The 20,468-nt window shown below is 35.6% G+C and overlaps 1 protein-coding gene across 4 annotated transcripts in view; it reads right to left on the bottom strand.

Annotated features, from left to right (window-relative positions):
• LOC115931421 (solute carrier family 35 member F5-like) overlaps positions 1 to 20,468 on the bottom strand; it is a 67,506-nt gene that overhangs the window by 29,699 nt on the left and 17,339 nt on the right. For 3 of the 4 annotated variants that reach the window (XM_055368691.2, XM_055368689.2, XM_063699335.1), the window contains 5 exons: positions 19,601 to 19,760; positions 17,321 to 17,411; positions 13,363 to 13,517; positions 12,095 to 12,192; positions 8,041 to 9,461 (listed from right to left, as the gene is read on the bottom strand). In XM_055368691.2, coding sequence (XP_055224666.1) covers positions 12,117 to 12,192; positions 13,363 to 13,517; positions 17,321 to 17,411; positions 19,601 to 19,760 — 482 coding nt within the window. In that variant the 3' untranslated portion in view covers positions 8,041 to 9,461; positions 12,095 to 12,116. Of the gene's footprint in view, positions 1 to 8,040; positions 9,462 to 12,094; positions 12,193 to 13,362; positions 13,518 to 17,320; positions 17,412 to 19,600; positions 19,761 to 20,468 lie in introns of those variants that run through there. The other variant, XM_063699334.1, reaches the window with a different exon arrangement.

Here is a 20,468-nt window from a genome sequence, read left to right as displayed (position 1 = left end):
TAGTAGATGAAGAAAGAAGTTATAAGTAGCCAAGTAGTCAGATCAAGGCTTTAAGAACACTATCTCCTTAAGATTCTATTTTCAGTCTTTCAAGAAAAAAATTTAAGAAATTATTTTTACTCTTTCCCAAAGCTTCTATGAATAAACTATCCTGAATGCTTTCATTCTTATCTTTTGTCACTGAAAAATATTTTTCATATTTTATATATGTTTGGTTTTAAAGAGGCAATAATGTTCTTCACATTTCCCTTTAGCTCAGCTTGGGAGAAGAAAAAGGGAAAGGGGAGTAAGTAGAGGAGGGAAGGGATTCGAAATACTAGTCCAGCGCAGGTACTTTCCCCTAATTCCACTTTCTGGAGTGGACTTGACATGGATAAAGGTGATCTTGGTTCCAGAATATTTCTTGTACCGTGACATCTTCGCAGGCTGTGATTCTACTGTTGAAAGTAAGTGTTGTCCATACAATATGGTCCCCAGTGCAAATGTGCCAATTCTGAGCCTGCTTGACCTGAGGTCTGCGGCTCTGCTGTAAGTCAGGGGAGTCGACACCAGAGGGATACCACCAAGCTCCAAGCTCCTGTGCCAGCTGGCTTCCAGTCAGCTCCTGCCACTGGGAGTCAATGGCAAAAAGCAAAGCAAAGCGAGAGTATTTCTTTCCCTCCTTCTTTGCCTCCAGCTGCAGCACCCTGAAGGCCCCTGTGCTCTGCTGCGGGGGTTGTGCTTCCTCAGGGTGACCCTGGCCTTGAGCTTTATGACGGCTTCCTCCCTCCACCCCACCATCCTAGGGATAGCATTGGCTTTCTGCTGTTGCTAATTTCTATTCCAATTTTGGAGGAAAAGTTCAATGGAAGGGACTTATCATGAGATGGAATGTAGATCTCTTATTCAGGACCCTCCCAAGGGCAATATGATTATTCAAAAATTTCACCTTTTGGCTTTAGACCTTAACATGCATAAGATGCAACTCAGTGTGTTTAATGTTTGGTCTCCAAAGCTGAGTGATGTGCTCCACAAGAAGACCTACTTACTTTATCAAATACCCGAGACACATCTTAGAGACTAAGGTGTGAAAGAATGAATGAGTGAAAATGTTTTAATAAAAGGAAACTAGAAATCAAATATTTGTATAAGGACAGATTTGAGGTTTTTCTGTACTTTTAATGAGCTAGAAAATGCATACTATAAATAGAATATACAAATGATTTTACACAAATGAAGCATTAAAAATCACAAATCTTATATTTGGTTATCCACAGTCTATAAAATAATGTTCCCAAATTATATACTTTAAAATACACAATGTTTCAAGTTGCAGACAAAACCAGGGTAGTTTTGGCCCTAAATCATAGCTAACATAAGTAGGAATTATAATTAATTTTATAATTGTGTTTAAATTTTAAATACTCTAGAATCTGAAAATATTAAATATTAAATAGATGGAGGGATCAAATTATCAAGTTTTTTAACAAAATTGAGGTAAAAATCTGCATTAAATTACACCAAGAAAAACATTTCTAAAACATTGTTTCCATAACTCATTATAAATATTTCATCTTCCGAAAGTACTCTTTGATTACCTCTGGACTTCTGGGTCTGGTAATTAAGTTGACTTAATATTTGCACATAGCTACTGATTACTCAATACAGGCCTATCAGATAAAACTAAAATGCTGCAACTTAATCAGAATGATGCAATCTTGTCTTATATAATATACAAATCACAGTATGCTGACACTAGATAACTTCAGCTTTATTTGCCAAAGGGGATTTAGAATATACTACAAAATTGTATATAAAATAACCCTTTACAATGATTTACTAGGATGACTGCAAAGAAAGGCAAATTAAATATACCTGGTCCCATACAAGAATTGTTGCCTAACCTCATATACTAATTTGAATATGAAGACTCACTTTTTATTTCTTATTTTTTTGAAACAGGGTCTCGCTCTGTCACCCAGGCTGGAGTGCAGTGGTGTGATCTCAGCTCACTGCAACCTCTGCCTCTTGGGTTCAAGCGATTCTCCTACCTCAGCCTCACAAGTAGCTGGGACTACAGGCGTGCACCACCATGCCTGGCTAATTTTTTGTATTTTTAGTAGAGAAGGGGTTTCTCCATGTTGGTCAAACTGGTTTTGAACTCCTAATCTCAGGTGATCCACCTGCCTCGGACTCCCAATGTGCTGGGATTATAGGTGTGAGCCACCGCACCTGGCCTGAATATAAAGACTCATTTTAAATTATACTAGTTGAATCTTTATACTACAATGTATCCTGACACTTATTTTTTTTAAACCATTATCAGATATTTCATGTTCTACTAGTAAAGGGAATTCGCATTTTCAATGTCCTGTCTGCATTCCTCCTAGCCTCTCTCTGCTCGGGTTTTGGAAAATAGATCTTTCAAATGCAATTGCAGTATCCAAGGAAATTCCTCCCACCCATGCCACCAGTGCTCATCCTGTGGGCACCCCACAGTCAGCAGTTTAAGACCATTCTGGATGAATGCAAATGCTTGATTCAATTTTCCCAAATCCCAATCAACTAGCTACAGTTTTTATTGTATGCAATCTTCCCAACATTGCAGTAAAGCAGTCTAGATGGCCGGGGAAAGGTAAAAGAACCCTGGTTGTGATTATTTTTTTCTAACAAAATGGAATTAAAAGATGAGAAAACCTCATAGTATTTTAGTCTGGTACTTTTAGCATCCCCAACTTTTAAGATTATAAATTCACAATAGTGAACACCCTAGTGACAACTTTTAAATAAAATACTGGATAGCTGGGCGCAGTGGCTCACACCCGTAATCCCAGCACTTTGGGAGGCCGAGGCGTGTAGATCACTTGAGGTCAAGAGTTCAAGACCAACCTGGCCAACACGGTAAAACCTCGTCTCTACTATAAATACAAAAAATTAGCTGGGCGTGGTGGTGCATGTCTGTAATCCCAGCTATTCGGGAGGCTGAGGCAGAAGAATCACTTGAACACAGGAGGCAGAGGTTAGAGTGAGCCGAGATCATGCCACTGCACTTCAGCCTGGGCAATGGAGCGAGACTCTGTCTCAAAAAAAATAAAAAATAAAAAATAAAATACTGCATAATTACATGCTATAGTAAATTAATCATACGCTCACAATTTTAGCTTGGATTTGTTTTGCAACTGATTTGATGCTGTCTGAAAATCAAGATCAAGCAGGTGATGAAAACTATACCTTTTGAACATGCATTAGGTAACCAGGGGGCAACATAGTAGGGACTAATAAGGCCAGCAACTCAGGAAAATTAGCCTATTCATCTGACATATTCGGCCTCCATAAAACTGCCATGGATTCCAACTGTACTCAAACATAATACAACTTCTTCAATGCTGCTTTATAAATCTGACTGAAAACTTTTAAGGAGTCAGGATGCTGAACACCCTAACAAAAGCAAAAACAAAATTACGGCCTATGTGGCGTCACTGTTATCACCACTCTTTACAAAGCACTAAGTACATACAGGTGTTTGGCATTGTCTCTGGAACTACAAAACTACGGCCTATGAGGCGTCACTGTTATCACCACTCTTTACAAAGCACTAAGTACACACAGGTGTTTGGCATTGTCTCTGGAACTACAAAATTAAACTTTTAGAATCACAGCATTTTACACCTGAGAGGAATCTTAAAAGATACTGAATTCCGCTCCTCACTTTATAGCTGAGAAGAGTGAGGGAAGGACTGACCATGGGAGTCAGCATTTTTCAAGCATCCAGGCACGCTGGGCCTGGTATTTCAATTAGAGTTTCTGATTCTCACAGTCTCAGGCAGGTTGCATTAACCTCCACTTCACAGCTAAGTAAATGCAGATCTACCAGATTGAATAATCTCCCCCAAATAAATTCACTAATGAGGAACAGAAGGAATCCAACGTCAGAGTTAGTGCTCTTCTCAGAGTAATAATCTGCAAAGTGTGGTCCTGGGACCAGCAGCTGGGGCATTACCTGGACGCTTGTTAGAAAGGCAAATTACCAGGCCCACCATCCCCACCGCCAGACCTACTGAATCAGAAACTCTAGGGTGGCACCCAGCAATCAAGTTTTTGGTTTTGTTTTTTTAATAGACAGGATCTCACTTTGCTGCCCAGGCTGGACTGCAGTGGCCCAATAATAACTCACTGCAGCCTCGAACTCCTGGGTTCAAGTGATCCTCCTGCCTCAGACTCCCAAGCAGCTCAGACTACAGGTATGCACTACCATGCCTGTTTGTTTTTTGTTTTTGTTTTTGTAGAGACAGGGGTCTTGCTGTATTGCCCAGCCTGATCTTGAACTCCTGGGCTCACGTGATCCTCCTGCCTCAGTCTCCCAAAGCACTGGAATTACAGGCATGAGCCTGTGTTCTCCCCTCTCTTCCAATAATGTGTATTCAACAAGGCCTTCAGGTGATGCTGGTGCTGTCTGAAAGCCACTGCTCTCCAGCATGTGGTCTCTGAAACTTTACTTAGGAGTATGCATATTAAAATATATATATAACTTAACACTATGCTACTACAAAGGGCAAAATAATTCACTTTATTGTACTTTATTTTAGAATAATTAAGACAAGGATAGGCTTCAATGAAATTTTGCTTTCATGTTATATGGTCTGACTGACACTGGATTTCTTCATAAGAAAAATAAATGTGAAAGCTATTCCAAGTAAGAAAATGGTGGCAAAAACAATCAAAAGAATTGGTTTTAGCCAGGCATGGTGGCTCATGCCTGTAATCCCAGCACTTTGGGAGGCCAGGGCGGGCAGATTACTTGAGCTCAGGAGTTCAAGAGCAGCCTGGCCAACATGGTGAAACCCCATCTCTACTAAAAACACAAAAATTAGGCAATATAGCAAGACCCCATCTCTACCAAAAATACAAAAAAACTAATCAGGAATGGGGGCACATGCCAGTAGTCCCAGCTACTCAGAAGACTGAGGTGGGAGGATGGCTTGAGCTTGGGAGGTTGCAGTGAGCCAAGATCCTGCCACTGCACTCCAGCCTGGGTGACACAGTGAGACCCCATCTCAAAAAAAAAAGAATTTCATCTCATGTCAAAAATAAGACTCTTGGACAGAAATCTTCTGCCTGCCTTCCAAGGACCCACTGAAATTAATGGATACTCTCACATGACTGACTTTATTATTAAATACTTGCTGTAATCACAACTAGGCATAGGAAAATCAAGTAGAGAAATACTGAATGCCTAGCATACAACGATCTAAGTGAAAGTTAATAAAAGTAGCTCTTCAGAAAGACATCTCATGTAAAATTAAATTTAAAACTAAAAATTTCATGAAGTGACCTGTTAAGAGTTTCAATTTAGAAGCTTTACTTTTCTAATTTTAAAATATCATGAATGAAATGGTGTCTTCATCTAGGTGCTTCTCCATCAAAATCCCTAGCTCAAAAATAAAAATCATGTTTGTGTCACACCAGATTCAAAATGCTGTTATTGGAAATGTTACCATTTCACATGAACATTCCAGCAAATATGCATATAGAGGGTACTCATTACTTTTGGTTGGTAATTTTTCCTTAAATATATTTCAATGATTTCATTGTTTGACGTTTTCATAGTTAACGTATACTGAATACAGAAAATTTTGTAGGAAAACACTATTTTTTAAATGTAGTAACATTAAAATATTAAAATATCTCGTTTATTAAAGGCTCTTAAGATTTAAAGAAAAATTTCCTGTGCACATACAATGTACCTATGAAATACTGTATTATTAGTTATTGTACAGGCAAATGAGGCTGTTACTATAAAAAAAATGTGGTGTCTAAAAGTTGCAAGTCTATGTGAAAAATGAACCTCAATTTATCTAAATGGGATTTGGGGGACACGGCAGACTACTAAAATAGAACTCAAACTTCAAATTCTGTAAACTGAACATCTCATTAATGCCACTTCACCATTTAAAAAAGTCAGCACACAATGTTAGCTATGTAAGTTTATCTGCAGATGTTACAGGTAATTATTTCTGTTAACTCCTCCTAAAATATTATTTAGCAATAAAGAATATTTCAAAAGGAGAGTAGGTAGAAATGAAGCAAGATCATAACTATAATTACTTAATATGAAAATGACATTTCATTTATTTGATAATATGTGGAAAAAAACATTTTCTAATTAATTCCTCCTTTATCCTTCTTTAAAAACATTTTATTTCTTCAACCAGCACACTGAGGATTAGTGCTATGGGTATTACCACAGTGCCCTATGAAAAAACTTGGCTTCCAGAGGAGTCATACCTTGCATACCTTGGAGTCATACCCCAAATTGGCTCTTCATGATTGATTTTACAGTGGGTGCTAAAATTCTTCTGAAACAAGGCTGTGTACCTTTGAGAACATTCACATTTAACCTTGTGAGCTCACTTCTACAAGAACAATGAACTTATTTGTCAGCTGCCAGGGGGGAAATCAGCTTAATGTAAAGAATTAATTAAATCAGGTTGACAGAAGCCAATATCTCAATGTTTTTAAATTAAAATTTAAAGGAATAAGTATGGGTGCATTACATAAACCTAATGGTTCTTCTAAGCTTCAAAAAGCACTCATTTCAAAAGTATTCACTTTTTTTTTTCTTGAGACGGAGTCTCGCTGTCGCCCAGGCTGGAGTGCGGTGGCCTGATCTCGGCTCACTGCCAGCTCCATCTCCTGGGTTCACGCCATTCTCTCGCCTCAGCCTGCCGAGCAGCTGGGACTACAGGCGCCCGCCACATCGCCCAGCTAATTCTTTGTATTTTTAGTAGAGACGGGGTTTCACTGTGTTAACCAGGATGGTCTCGATCTCCTGACCTCGTGATCCGCCCGCCTCGGCCTCCCAAAGTGCTGGGACTACAGGCGTGAGCCACCGCGCCCGGCCCAAAAGCATTTACTGTTAAGGCTGCCTCATTTTTCAGCTTTGTTGTAGTTGAGATTCTGATGTTCACCTAACAAAGTCCCTGACAAAACAGACTTCCTTCAATCCAGGTCATAATTTGAAACGTTATACAATAATGAGATTTAAGTGATGAATGGAAAGAAAAGTAGGAGACTGAAAAGATATCAGAAATTTCTATTTGTTTTTAGATTCAGAAAAATATAATTACAGGCCAACATGGGTCTGACAGAGAGGAAGGACGTCAGCAGTTACTTGAATGTAACCCCTTTCCAGCATTTCCAAAGACCTGCAATGTGCTCATTGTGATCCAAGGGCCTTGTTACCTAGTTTCTAGGTGATCTACAGAATTGAAACAACCCAGCACAACTTTATTTCTTGAGAAGATGAACCCTTAACTATGAAGGTGCAGAAAGGAAGTCTTCAACTGCTCACTCACCATGGCTACAGTATTCAAATGCAACAATCATTCAGATAAATAAAACCTGTGAGAAAAAGCCAACAGGTGGGCAAGAAAAGCGGCAGTGATTCATACTTTCAGTTAACCAATTGAACAGTGGTGCTTCCTTCTAAAGAAGTTGTTCATTGATTTTTGTTTTTTAAGAAACAGAAAAGCAGCAGTATAATGAAAGAAGATTGGCTGAAGGTCTATGCAGCCTGTTAACTACGGCTTAGTACTTCCAGAATCCTGAGGAACAACACATCACCTGTGTGATGATAAGAGCACAGAACACATGAACAACCAAAAGATTCTAAGCTCAGCCTCTTTCCCTATAGTATTTACAGAATAATTTTAAATTTCAGTTTCACCTCCACTACTTCAACGATTTTACCCTGTAAATTGCTGAAGGTCTTTGTGAACTGTCGAACAGCAAAAACAAAAAGTAGAGGTATCTAGATTATAAACTTCAACCAAAAGTAGTCCTTGAGTAATTAAAATGTTACTTCATTATGTTCTTTTTAAAAGAAAATTCCTCAGAAGTCCACATTCTTTACATGCCTTCACCCTGTTGAGCTAAACAGGTCAAAAGTATAATAAACTCAACATTATTTTTAACTTGCATTATTGGTGGTGCCAAATGAGAAAAGAGCTGTTTTTGCCACTTTGGGCTGGATGATTTAAAAAAAAAAAAAAGAGAGAGAGCTGTTTGTATTTTAAATTTAATATCATAAACAATTTTTAAAGGTAATATAATATAGAAGTTCTCAGAATGAAACAAAAGGAAGGCTAAACTTCATTTTAGACTCATGGTAACACCAAAGCAATTTTAAGAATGTGAATAGGAAGCTAAACACTGCAAAGAGAATTCTTAAAAATCAGATTAGTTAAGAAATTTTGAAGAGAACTAAACTCTTCACACAGAAAACTTGAAAAGAATATTGATTAATCAAAAGCCTGTGAATCCTGGGACATACGTTTACTGATATCTATGGTGAATAGAGTCCAGGAGCAGTTGCATAATAAGTACATGTAAGGCCTAAGTTTAAGAATTGCAATTAGGAGTATTTTACATTTAATTTATAATCTTAGTAGAGGAAAAGTTCTGATGTGATTTTAAAAACAGAATCCCTTCTCACCTTACTTACTTGGTACTTTAACCATTACAAATTTATTCAGGAAAACTAAAATTATTTAAAGAAGAGACATCTAGTTCTAGAGTAATCTGGCACATTCATATGTGAAAAAAATTAGAAATCACTTGATACATCTACAATACACAAATACACGTATAAACATTGTATTTTAATAATACTCTTTGTCACTTCAATTTAAATCATTCCGTTATGAAAATTTCTTAATTGAAGGGAGACTATTTCTTCAAAACTCTAAATTAAACAGAGCTTTATCAATTAAGTTTACAGCAATATAGCCTTTAGAAATACATATTTCTTCATTTTATAATAATACTTCCCCTTTAAAAATTTGCCACGGTTTGTCACAGATTTAAAATACAAGGCACCTAATGCTATAAAAGAATAATACAGTAAATGTAGTGTAAGTGAACCAGATATTTTCTCAAATACTTATTCTTTTTAAAGTCCCATGAAATTTGCACAAACATGCTTGTTGTATAAATTAAACATTTTTTGTGTAGTTAATTTGCAATATTCTACAAAACCCAAAAATATAATCCACACTTATTACAGGTAGCTTATTTTAGCATTTTACCTGTCAGAAATACTGGTCTATGAACACTTAAGTGATTTCTTGAAAACATTTTCATAATATATTCCAGCATTTAACATGTGAAAATAAAGTCCCAGAACATTAGGATTTATTCCTTGATTAGTTCAAATGATTTCAACAGCTGAATTCCTTGAGATGTGTAAGGCAGGTTGGTCCTTTGGATGGACTGTAGACTGAAACTTCCTATAACTGTAGTGATATGTACACAGCTACATAGCAAAGTGCTTCATTATGAAAATGAAGAAAACAGGTATGAGAAAAATATATTTTAGAGTTTCAAAGAACTGAAACTGTTATTTTTCAGACTAGGCACTGAAACATTTTTTCTACAAAAACTTGCCAGAGATTGTCTCTTAGCTGTATAGTTCCATTATCAAGCTAAAAACAGAAACCACAGAAATGTGATTAGATTATAATTTCACAGTTTTAGTTTTCTATAGTTTACATTTTAAAAAGCAAATTATCTTAAGATTGAAATACCTATTTTCACTGTATACATACTTAATAACTGGATACTCAAATTTGGAGTACTAAGAACTTATGAATGTGACTTCTATAGCAATGTCAAAAGCTGACATCAACACTAAAGACTGTGTATTAGCAGTTAGTTGTACTCCTGGTATATTCCACCATTACTCCTGCAAAGACAAAGACACCTACCCAGTCTATTCTACTCTATTGCAATCCATCCTCTCTAGTCTTCACTCTCTTCTTTACACAGCTCTCACTTCTAAAAATACTGAAACCTTGCTGGATATGGGTAGGTTTAAGTGTGAGTATGAGAACAATGCACAGCATACCCAAGAAAAATAATGCATAAATTACAGCATTAAAAAGCTTTCAAGAATACAAAGTCCTCATTTAATGTCATAGGTTCTAGGAAACTGACTTTAGGTCCCCGAATAACATTTTTTCGTTCAGTGTTGTTATGTTATAATGTTGATGCAAAAAAAAAAGTTTTGCTGTAATTTTGCGTAAAGTCACAGTTTATAAGAACCTACTGATGATGTTAAGTGAGGACTTACTGTAATTGTGTTTACGTTTTTTTAAATTTAAAGATGGCACATAAACATATATTTAGTTCCACTTGTTCTCCAAAACCTCACTAAAAAGGAAACAAAGGGTTAAAAAAATATATTTTTTAACAGAAATAAGGTCTCACTATGTTGCCCAGGCTAGTCTCAAACTCCTGAGCTCAAGTGATCCTCCCTCCTTGGCCTCCCAAAATGCTAGGATTACAGGCATGAGTTACTATGCCAAGCCTGGAATTTTTTTCTTAAAAGGAATAAACCACATGGACAAAAAGAAAAGTAGAGAGATGAGAAAATAACAGCCAACTCTTGGTTAGCAATGGAAAAACAGGACCAGATATCTCTGTAAGGAGGGGTGAAGAAACAACTAAAAACAAGAAGACTGGTATAATGTCTATAGAAAAAGCAGACAGACACTCAGATGCCCTCTCTTACTTTTCACAGTTGGCCAAGTGCCTTTTCTCTATCCCAGGAGAAGACTTTAAGGTTTACTGTCCAAAAAGGGTAGTAACAGAGAATCTCTGGATAAGGGAAATACCAGGACGAATCCTACATAGCTCAGTTATAAGTAACAATTTTTTAGTGACAACAATATAAACACTGACTACAGATCTATCCAAAATTATGCAATAACTATACAGGGATGATGAGGAGGCCGAACTGATATGGAGACAGGAGGCATATGAGGTGGGAGCAAAGGAGGAGTAAACTTGAAAATAATCTGTCCTCATTGATCTTAGTGGGAAAGTCAGCTGAAGATGCCTAAAACCGAGAACTCATGAAACACAAGTCATAAGCGTGATACTTAGGGAGACAAGAAGGAAAATACCAAAAGAATCAGATAAGAGTTTAATTTCCTCAGAGTGGGAAGAAAATGAAAGCAGGATGAGCAGGGCAGGGAAGGGCAGGGGTAACTGCCTTGTACAAAAAGTCTTGGAGAACTAGAGCTCAAACCATGTGCAGGTATAAACTAGATTTAAAAACAGCACACTAAAGAAAAACAGAAAACCAGGACCATTAGCTGTAGGTTAGAAGCAAGTTTACCATGAGGATAACGAAACTTAATCTTCAAGCCTAATATAAGTGTTAACAACTGACAGGAGTTGTACAATGTTCTAGATAGGGAGGAAAAACTCAGTAGCAATCAAGAAACATTTCAATATAAATTGCCTAAAGATGTCTTAGAAAAACTAGAAAAATTCTAGTAGTTTATTGTGATCTTTCATTCTAAATAATCACTTTTGTACCTGCAAATGTCTTAGAAAAACTAGAAAAATTCTAGTAGTTTATTGTGATCTTTCATTCTAAATAATCACTTTTGTACCTGCAAAATCTGTATGTTACATTTAATTCAAGCTTTCATTCAGCAAAATATTAAATGTCATGTACTCTATCATCGAAGACATATAAAAGACACTATTTCTTAAAATGTAAAAAATGGAAAAATATTCCAGAAGCATTGTTAAATGACAAAGCAATGTCAGAGAATGAGGATAAACACTGTGCCAGTTATGTAAAACACACACATAAAGACTAGTATTTTCCAACCAGTATATTGTACCCCAGGATATTACATTTTTCTTTTATCATCAGAGAAAAAATATTTTTCTAAAGCATATTATTAAATAAAATGACCCTTAGCATGAATAAAAATGAGTTAAAACTTTCTGATCATTTGAGTCAGGCACTATTATACATACTTTATATTTACCAAGTATTTACTATTTTAACACCCTCATAAGGGAGGTTCTACTGTAATCCCATTTCACAAATAAGAGAGCCGGAGCATCAAGAGATTAAGAACCTTGCATAGGGCCACACAGCTAGTATGTGGAGAAGACGGAACTGGAGTCCAGGCTTTAGCCCCTTTAGCCTCTAAGGCTGTATTGCCTCTCAAACAACTAATTATAGAAAATCAACCCTTTGAATATGACACAGATAAGAACCTTATTCAATACTAAACCCAGCTCACATACAAACCTGGGCTACAGACAACAAACAGCTAACTAGCTCCATCCTCCTGAGAAACACTGTGCATAGAGATGAGACTCTCACACTGTTCGCTGTCTTCTGGAACTCTTAAGAAAAAAAAAAAGCAATAATTAAGGAAAGCTTTAGAGCTGAAAAGGAACCTCAAACCTTATTTATTCCATTGGCTGAAGCTATGTGGACAGGATGCAAGTCAGTGGCAGAACCAACACTAGGATAAAATTTCCCAAGAACTTGTCCGAAGTTAGCGTTTTTTGTTTTTGTTTTTTAAATAAGAGATAGGGTCTCACTTTTTGTTTTTTAAATAAGAGACAGGGTATCACTTTGTCACCCAGGCTAAAGTGTAGTGGTGCTATTATAGTTCACTGCAGCTTTGAATTCCTGAGCTCAAGTGATCCTCCTACCTCAGCCTCCCAAGTAGCTTGGGACTACAGGTATATGCCATTGTGTCTGGGTAATTTTTTTTTTAAATTTTCTTAGAGACAGGGTCTTGATATGTTGCCCAGGCTGGTCTTGAGCTCCAGAGTCACTGGAACCAAGTTCTTTTTATAGCAAAATGTAAAAAGCTTTCATTCTTAAAAAGAAAGAAATTGGAAAGAAAAACTGAGGAAATACTATTCTATCATGAATTATGTTCAAACCAATAAAAGTTTTCTATATTTAAGTTTGTTACGGCAAAACAGTAAACCTTTTGGTATTACCTGTGAATCATATTTTTTTAAAAAAAAAAATATAGATACTAGGCAGGCAAATCACTTGTGGTCGGGAATTCAAGGCCAGCCTGGCCAACACGGTGAAACCTGCCTCTATTAAAAATACAAAAATTAGCTGGGCATGGTGGTGCACGCCTGTAATCCCAGCTACTCAGGAGGCTGAGGCAGGAGAATCACTTGAACCCAGGAGGCAGAGGTTGCAGTGAGCTGAGATCATGCCATTGCACTCCAGGCTGGGCTACAGAGCAAGACTCTGTCAAGAAAGAGAAAAAAAGAAGAAAGAGAAGAAAGAAAGAGGGAAAGAAAAGGAAAGAAAAAGAGAGAGAAAGAAAAAGAAAGAAAGAAAGAAAGAAAGAAAGAAGAAAGAAAGAGAAAGAATCTTATTACCCAAAAGATCTAAACAAATTATTTTCATCTGCCGTAACATATAAGTTATCATCTTTCAATAATTCCTCACAAAATCTCTAAAAGCTAGGCCAGCATGATGCAATTCTCAGTTATCTAGCAAACACTATTTTTAAAAATGTGTATTGGGACTAAACGTACCTCTGAATTCGATGTTTTCTGCATATAAAAGCAAATATTCTTCTGATTCCCAACATCACAGGATCCCAATTATTATAATGGCATAGGAGAGTTACAATAAAAAATGAAAAAAATACAGGGATAGCTCCTGCAAAAAATAACCAAGAAAACTGCACCTAAAAATAAAAGATAGAGGAAAAAACACACCCACAATGATCATTAAGGCAATTTTCCCCTTCAGTGTAAGTTTTCTATTTGTGAAAACTAGCAGGAATAAGAACAATGGGAAGACAAAATTAAACACTGACAATGTATTAAGTGTATTATTATTAAATAAGAATTCAAGACTTCAACTTACTATTCCATGTACCTAAATTACCAACAACAATAGTTCTTGCTTGGAAAATAAGCTAAAGGAAAGCCAAGAAAGCATGCTTTCCATTTATAGGCATTGTACACTTAGAGTAGAGATATACAGTATGAAACTTTGCTCCTGCACACCATGTTGCTCATTTCTCCTTCACAGTTTGCTGCCTAGTCTCAAGTGGGTCTCTCTCCCTCAGTTTCTGAAGTCATCTTCAAAAAATGTATATTTTCATAAAAAGTTACAGTTGTAGTATGCTGTGTATGCTACAGTCCTTATGACAGTACCAAAAACAAATTAAGTGCAAATTTGACACTCAAAACTCGCTTATCTAGTAATAAATGAAAAAAGCTCAAAATGAAATAATGACCAAATAAAATAAAGAAAAAAAATAGAAATATTTTTACTAAGGAATGTTAGCCAGAGAAGACAAGCAACAAGACAAGCCTCATCAGTGATGTCAACAAGTCTGATCCTCCAATCCATCATTTATCAGGGTTGTCAAGAAAATAAAAAATATCTGTAAGTAGGGTGGAGGTATTAAAATCAAAAAGAAAAAAATAAGAAAAACAAATATATAAATAAAAAGAAAATAAAAAATAATGAGATGCCATCCAAAACAAAACTCATTCTTCCCTTTCACTGGTTCACTTTTACCATCTAGACTCAGCTAAAGATCAGAAACGATTGTCAAAGAAGCCTACACTGATCAACCACTGAGACTTAAGTGTAACACACAGGAGGTTTGCTTTAAAAATAATGATGAAAATAGTAACTTCTATCTATAAAATAGGGAAGGAAAACTGTGTTTGCCCTCTTTGAGAATTAAAAAAAAAAAAAAGGGCATGGAGTCATAGGTAAGACTCCCTCTGGTGGAAAACATATACTATTCCATTTCATAGCACCATTAGTCAGAGTAAACGAGTTTTGTGAGCATAATGTCTTTTATGAGGGAACTCACAATGCATAACACAAGAATAATAACTGACAATTTTTAACATGCATGCCCTATTTCTATGGTATTCATATACAATGACTGAGTCAGCCTAAGAACACCCCAGAAAGAATAGTCATTAAACTGAAAAGCCTTCATTTAGTTATGAAATTACCAATATATTTTAACATATTCCTGGAATATTTGCCAGAATGACTAATAATCAGGAAAAACCATGCTGCATTTAAATTATCCAAGATCAGAAAAGGTATTAAGAAGTTATAAATAATGCGATTAAAAATGTAGATATAGTTGATAGAATTATTTCATGAATATTCAACTAAAAACCTTATTTCATAACTGAATCAAAGCAAACTTAATAAAGATAGATAAAGCCCTAGAAGACTTTAGAAGGCAAGTTCACTTTCCACAATGTAGCTGTTTATATGTTGTCTCATAATAAAAAACTTCTAATTTGATTTCCAACAAGCTAAGACAAAAGAAATGAAGTCATTTATTACAACAAAGAAAATTACCTATGTAAACAAAAATTTTTTTTCTAATTCCTAAATATATCTGAATATCAAATAGAATATGATCAAGGATGCTTTCTATTATATAAAATGATTATAAATAGATTTAAATAACCAATTTGTTTCAAGCACAATGTTAATAAATGCTAACATTTCAGAAGCTATATATAAATACAGTTAGCTAATTAAACCTAAAAACCCTAGAAAAGTAGATTTCTCTTATCATGTTTGTGTTACAGTTCTGGACACACACTGTTGCTTTTTCCAGATGGAATCTCCCTAACCTCAATCCTGACACCAACACACAGCCTGCTCCTTTAACTGACTGCCCAGTTCTAGATATGAAGACAATCAAGAACACCAAATCTTTTCTTGATTGTCTTCATATCCAGAACTGGGCAATCAGTTAAAGTTTGGTTATGTTTTTATAATTAATTGCATGTGCATACATTTCCCCGTTTTGTCTTTACCCTAAAATACTTTATTAAACAAATTATAACCATTATTGTTTGTAATGATAATTATGAAATGACTAATCATTTAATACAATTAGGTCCCCTGTGACTATTTTCTTAAAAATTCCTGAACATTAAGCTGCAATTTTTTTCAATCTACGAAAGCTTTTGTTTTTAAAATATCAGTACAATAAAGATGATTTACACAGTAGTCTACCAAAATCCTCTAACAAGTAGCACCTTCCCAGTTTCACAACCAGTTTGGTTCATATTCAGGATTATGACCTGAAGATGAAGAAGGGCCTAGATATTACTTAAATCTATAAAAGAATGATGTGTAATAATGTGCAATGTTAGTGTTATATAGAATATCCACATTCTTTGAAAATGCAAGTTATGTAAGATAATTAATTCTCAATTAAGGAAAGAATCTCAGTTCTTTAACCATGACAAATAAGAATTTACTGACCATAAAACAAAGTTAAATATCAGTAAAGAATTATTTTATAAATAAAGAGGATATACAGCACTAAGCATATTTTGCTTTTATCTTTTTTTTTTTTTTTTTTGAGATGGAGTCTTGTTCTGTTGCCCAGGCTGGAGCGCAGTGGCATGATCTTGGCTCACTGCAACCTCCGCCTCCCGGGTTCAAGTGATTCTCCTGCCTCAGCCTCCCAAGTAGCTGGGATTACAGGTGCCTGCCATCACACCCAGCTAATTTTTGTATTGTTAGTAGAGACGGGGTTTCACCATGCTGGCCAGGCTGGTCTCGAACTCCTAACATCAAGTGATCTGCCTGCCTCGGCCTCCCAAGTGCTGGGATTACAGGCGTGAGCCACTGTGCCTGGCTAAGACCTAGAGAAAAATAGGTTTAAAATTTTGATTATTGCTTGTACACATTATAAGCCTTTGGGTCTTGAAGTATTTCCCTCTTCAAATTATATTAGACTAAAACACACATACACACACACACACACACACACACACACACACACACACAGTTCTGTGACTTAGTAGTTGCAGTTAAAAGTTAAATGCCTACATATACTGAACTGTGTGATAAATGGCTATGCTCCATCTTTCAGTGCTGGGCAACAGCATACCTCTGTTCTTCCTGCTACATTCAGGAGCACTGAATAAACTCTTCCCTTCTAGGCTGCTGGCAGCAACATCCCAGATTCTCTTTTCTGTGGTGTTAGCATTGCCAATATTTATCACGAGAATCCCCACATCCATACTAGGCCTTCAGAGAAAAGGGATGGGATACCCACTCTGCTGAGTCCAGAGAGAGATGGCTAACTTTTACTGCAAACAGCATGATTCCTGTGCTGCTCATTCAGCACAGTGTGAAGGAGCCTGTGACAGGGTTTATCGCAGAAACTAAAATGCTTGTATGATAAAATGTGACTTACCAAAGAACATCTGGAACAGAATCAGCTCAAAAACTGGAGAACTACCTATGAAGATGATGCCCTTAACTTAGAAATTTAGGGAAAAAATGGAAAAGCTAAAAATGGAAATTATCTATTTCTTCGGTACTTTCTATATTTCTATGTAGTAAAGCACCTTGGGAGAGAAAGCATCAAGTATTATTTATGTTTGTATCCTTAAAATTTAATCACATCTCAACTTTCATTAGGTTTGTTTTAATAACACACCTAAAATATCTATGAATAATAAATAGTTTCCTTACCTTTTGCATACACATGTCAGCTATTATGGACAGAGGTATTGTAAGGCTTAGTGCAAGTGTGCCTATCAATGATGAGGTAAGAAAGCAGCCCCTAAAAAAAAGAAAATATACATTTCTATATTTAAAAAATTAAACGACCAAAGAAAAACACTGAACAAAGACTTTCTATCCTATAATATAGGCCTGTGAGATCAGGAGCAAAGATAAGAGACTAGGATGGATTGAAACATAAAATATAATAAAGTTATTAAGATGATTCTCAAAGTTTTTCTTCAAATATTAAAAATACAAATATATAAGTATAAAAAGCTCAAAATATTTTATGCTATTTTCAAGATCTGTTTGCAGATATTATTCAACTTTGGGTGTATAGCTTATATTTCATTAATTTTTTTAAAAAACTGTTGAACAGTTATTACAGTTTTGTGATGATTTGTAGATAACAAAGAAAACAGCATTATTAACATTGCAGGACAATACTTCACACATAGACTTTAAGGAAGTGATAAGCAAACATGTGATTCTGTCACCAGGCAAAAATATCTCACCTTCATGAACACTAAAATCATGTGTTACTCTTTTGATTTGGCTTGGCATAAAAAAAGAAAGACTTGAATATTCTTAAAAAATATTTTCTTGTTGTTTTCCATTTTTCTAACAATTGTCCTAACCAAAAGCTAAGTAAGCTCTTTATTTTCACCTTGAATTATCAATGTGGGTATGAAATTTTGAAATATCTATCTGCATACAATTTTGTTGAATTGAAAGAAAATATTACACCCAATGGAGACAGATGAGCCATTTATAAAGACTGATAATTTGGGCATATAAGGAGAAAATGAATTATAAGCCAAGATAAAACCATAATGTATATCGTTAGGACTACAAATCCATGGAAGTTATAGGCAAGTAAAATCTAGCTCAGTATATGTCAGAATTAATAATGCTGTCCTGCAATAAAAGGGGCTATCTCTCAATAAAGTGTCACTAGAAGTAATGAACAGAGGCTGAACAACGAGTCCTTATTGATGAGGTAAAGGAAACAAGTACTTGTGGTTCCCACTACTTAGCTGCTCTGTGAAAAGAGCATTCGGGGTCAAATACAGCATATGTTCTTGGATGTTTATCATGCAGAGTACTATAATAAAAAACCTGGGAGGTAGAATTATAAAGCCTGTTTGACTTAATCCAGCTGTTAAGGTGGATCCAATTTAGCTAAAGGCTAAAGCCTTTTGTCATCTGTTAATAGTTAAGGTTAAAAAAATCGAGTATCTAAAATGTACATAACTAAAGATGAAAAAATTAATGAGCAAATGGATTATGATTTTAAAGAATTTTAGATCAGCAAAGGAGTTTAGATAAGAACATAAATTACTACAATACAAAGTAAATCTTTAAGTATTACACAAAAGAGAGTGATATGGGGGATACCAAGAAAATAGGTATTTCTTAACTGGGCAGGGAGACACAGCACTATAGGCAGAGCATTAAGGAAGACTCCACAAAAAAGTCTATTTCTGTTGCAGTCTTTTGCAAGGGAAAACTAGTTAACAGTTTCAATGGGTATGTAATAAAATTCATTTTATTCACTTATGTTTTATTCATTCTATTCATTTCAAATTTCTATTAAATAAAAATAGGACTAAGTATAAAGCTCTGTTATTTGAAAGGTCTCTCAAACTCCATACATGATACTGTCTTCAAACTCTTTTAAGTTTATTATCGCATATCAGTATATTGGATACACAGCATAACAAAGTATGTTAACATCTCAAATCAATCACAGTTTAAGGTTTACATATCTGGCTCACCCATATGAAAGGTCCTGAAAATAAATAAAACAAAAACACCTATGAACAAGCAAACAGATATTCCAAAGCCTCTTAAATAAGCACCATCTCCTGGATTCTCAACTAGAACTCATGCACTCATACTTGGCACACATACCTCATATGCTTGGATATCCATTAGATAATGACTACTTTCATTTGCATAATACTCCACTTTCTAAAACATTTTTACAGATTTAGACCATCCATATTCATTCTTTCATTCAACAAGTATTTATTGAGCTCCTTCTGTGGACAAGGTACTACTCTAGAATGGGCACACAGAAGTTAAAAAACAAAGTCCCTGCTCTAGTGGAGTTAAAGTATTCAGCTGTATGTGTGTTGCAGAATGGGGTGCACAGGAAGGGCCACCAGCAAACAACAAATATAAACGCTTAAAATATCCAAAAATTAATCAACTGATAATAATTGGAGAATAAACAGTACATACCACAACCACAGGAACTCTGAGAGTACTGTTCCAATAAGGCCATTAATGATAATGCACATTAATACTACTTTATTGGGAAACTCGAAGTCCTCAAATCCAGTATAATGAAGTAAAAAGAAACCTGGCCATAAGAGCAGCAGATTAAACAAACCTACAAGACCTGAACATGTATAAAAGAGACAAGAGTTAAAATTGATTTATTTCTATTTTCGAAGCTTATTAACTCTAAAATCAAAATTAGATTTTGCACAAAAGCACTCTGGGAGGTTTCCTTAGCTAAAACTTCTGTTGGTTTGTTTTTAAGTCAGTCCTGTGAATAGCTCAACACCATTAAAAAAAAACTGTCTGAAGCAACTGGTGATCACTCAGTTCAACTATCCACATTGTATGGGAGCAACTACTATGGAATAAACCACTTAGGACAACTCAACAAGAAGGGTTGTTAACCTTAGCTACTGATAATATAGTGCCCTAGAACTTAAAAGAAATAACTGGTATGTATGTGTTTGTGTACTCAGCCTAAATTAATTTTGAGGAATTAGATGGTTTGCTCTCTGATTCAATTATTTATGTCCAAAACACTTGTGCTTTGCGAGAAATAATGGAAGAAGGTTCCAAAGGAGATAAAACTCTTGGTTCCTGCATTCCCAGACCTCTAACTAGTTAGTGAGAAAGTATGTACACACAAAGAGCTATTCAACGTATGAGCAAAGTACCACTGACTAGTTATTAAGGAAAGCCATCCCACATAGTGGTTAAGTGTGTGCTCGGCAGTCTGACTGCCTGGGTCCCAGGCTATATATATCCCAGCTCTATATATCACTCAATAGTAGTGCAAGCCTTATACCTCTTTAAGCCTCAGTTTTCC

Source organism: Gorilla gorilla, chromosome 17 (genome assembly GCF_029281585.2).
Source record: "Gorilla gorilla gorilla isolate KB3781 chromosome 17, NHGRI_mGorGor1-v2.1_pri, whole genome shotgun sequence".
Taxonomy (NCBI): domain Eukaryota; kingdom Metazoa; phylum Chordata; class Mammalia; order Primates; family Hominidae; genus Gorilla; species Gorilla gorilla.
Note: the sequence above shows the minus strand (reverse complement) of the source record. Positions and strands in the feature narration are given on the sequence as shown.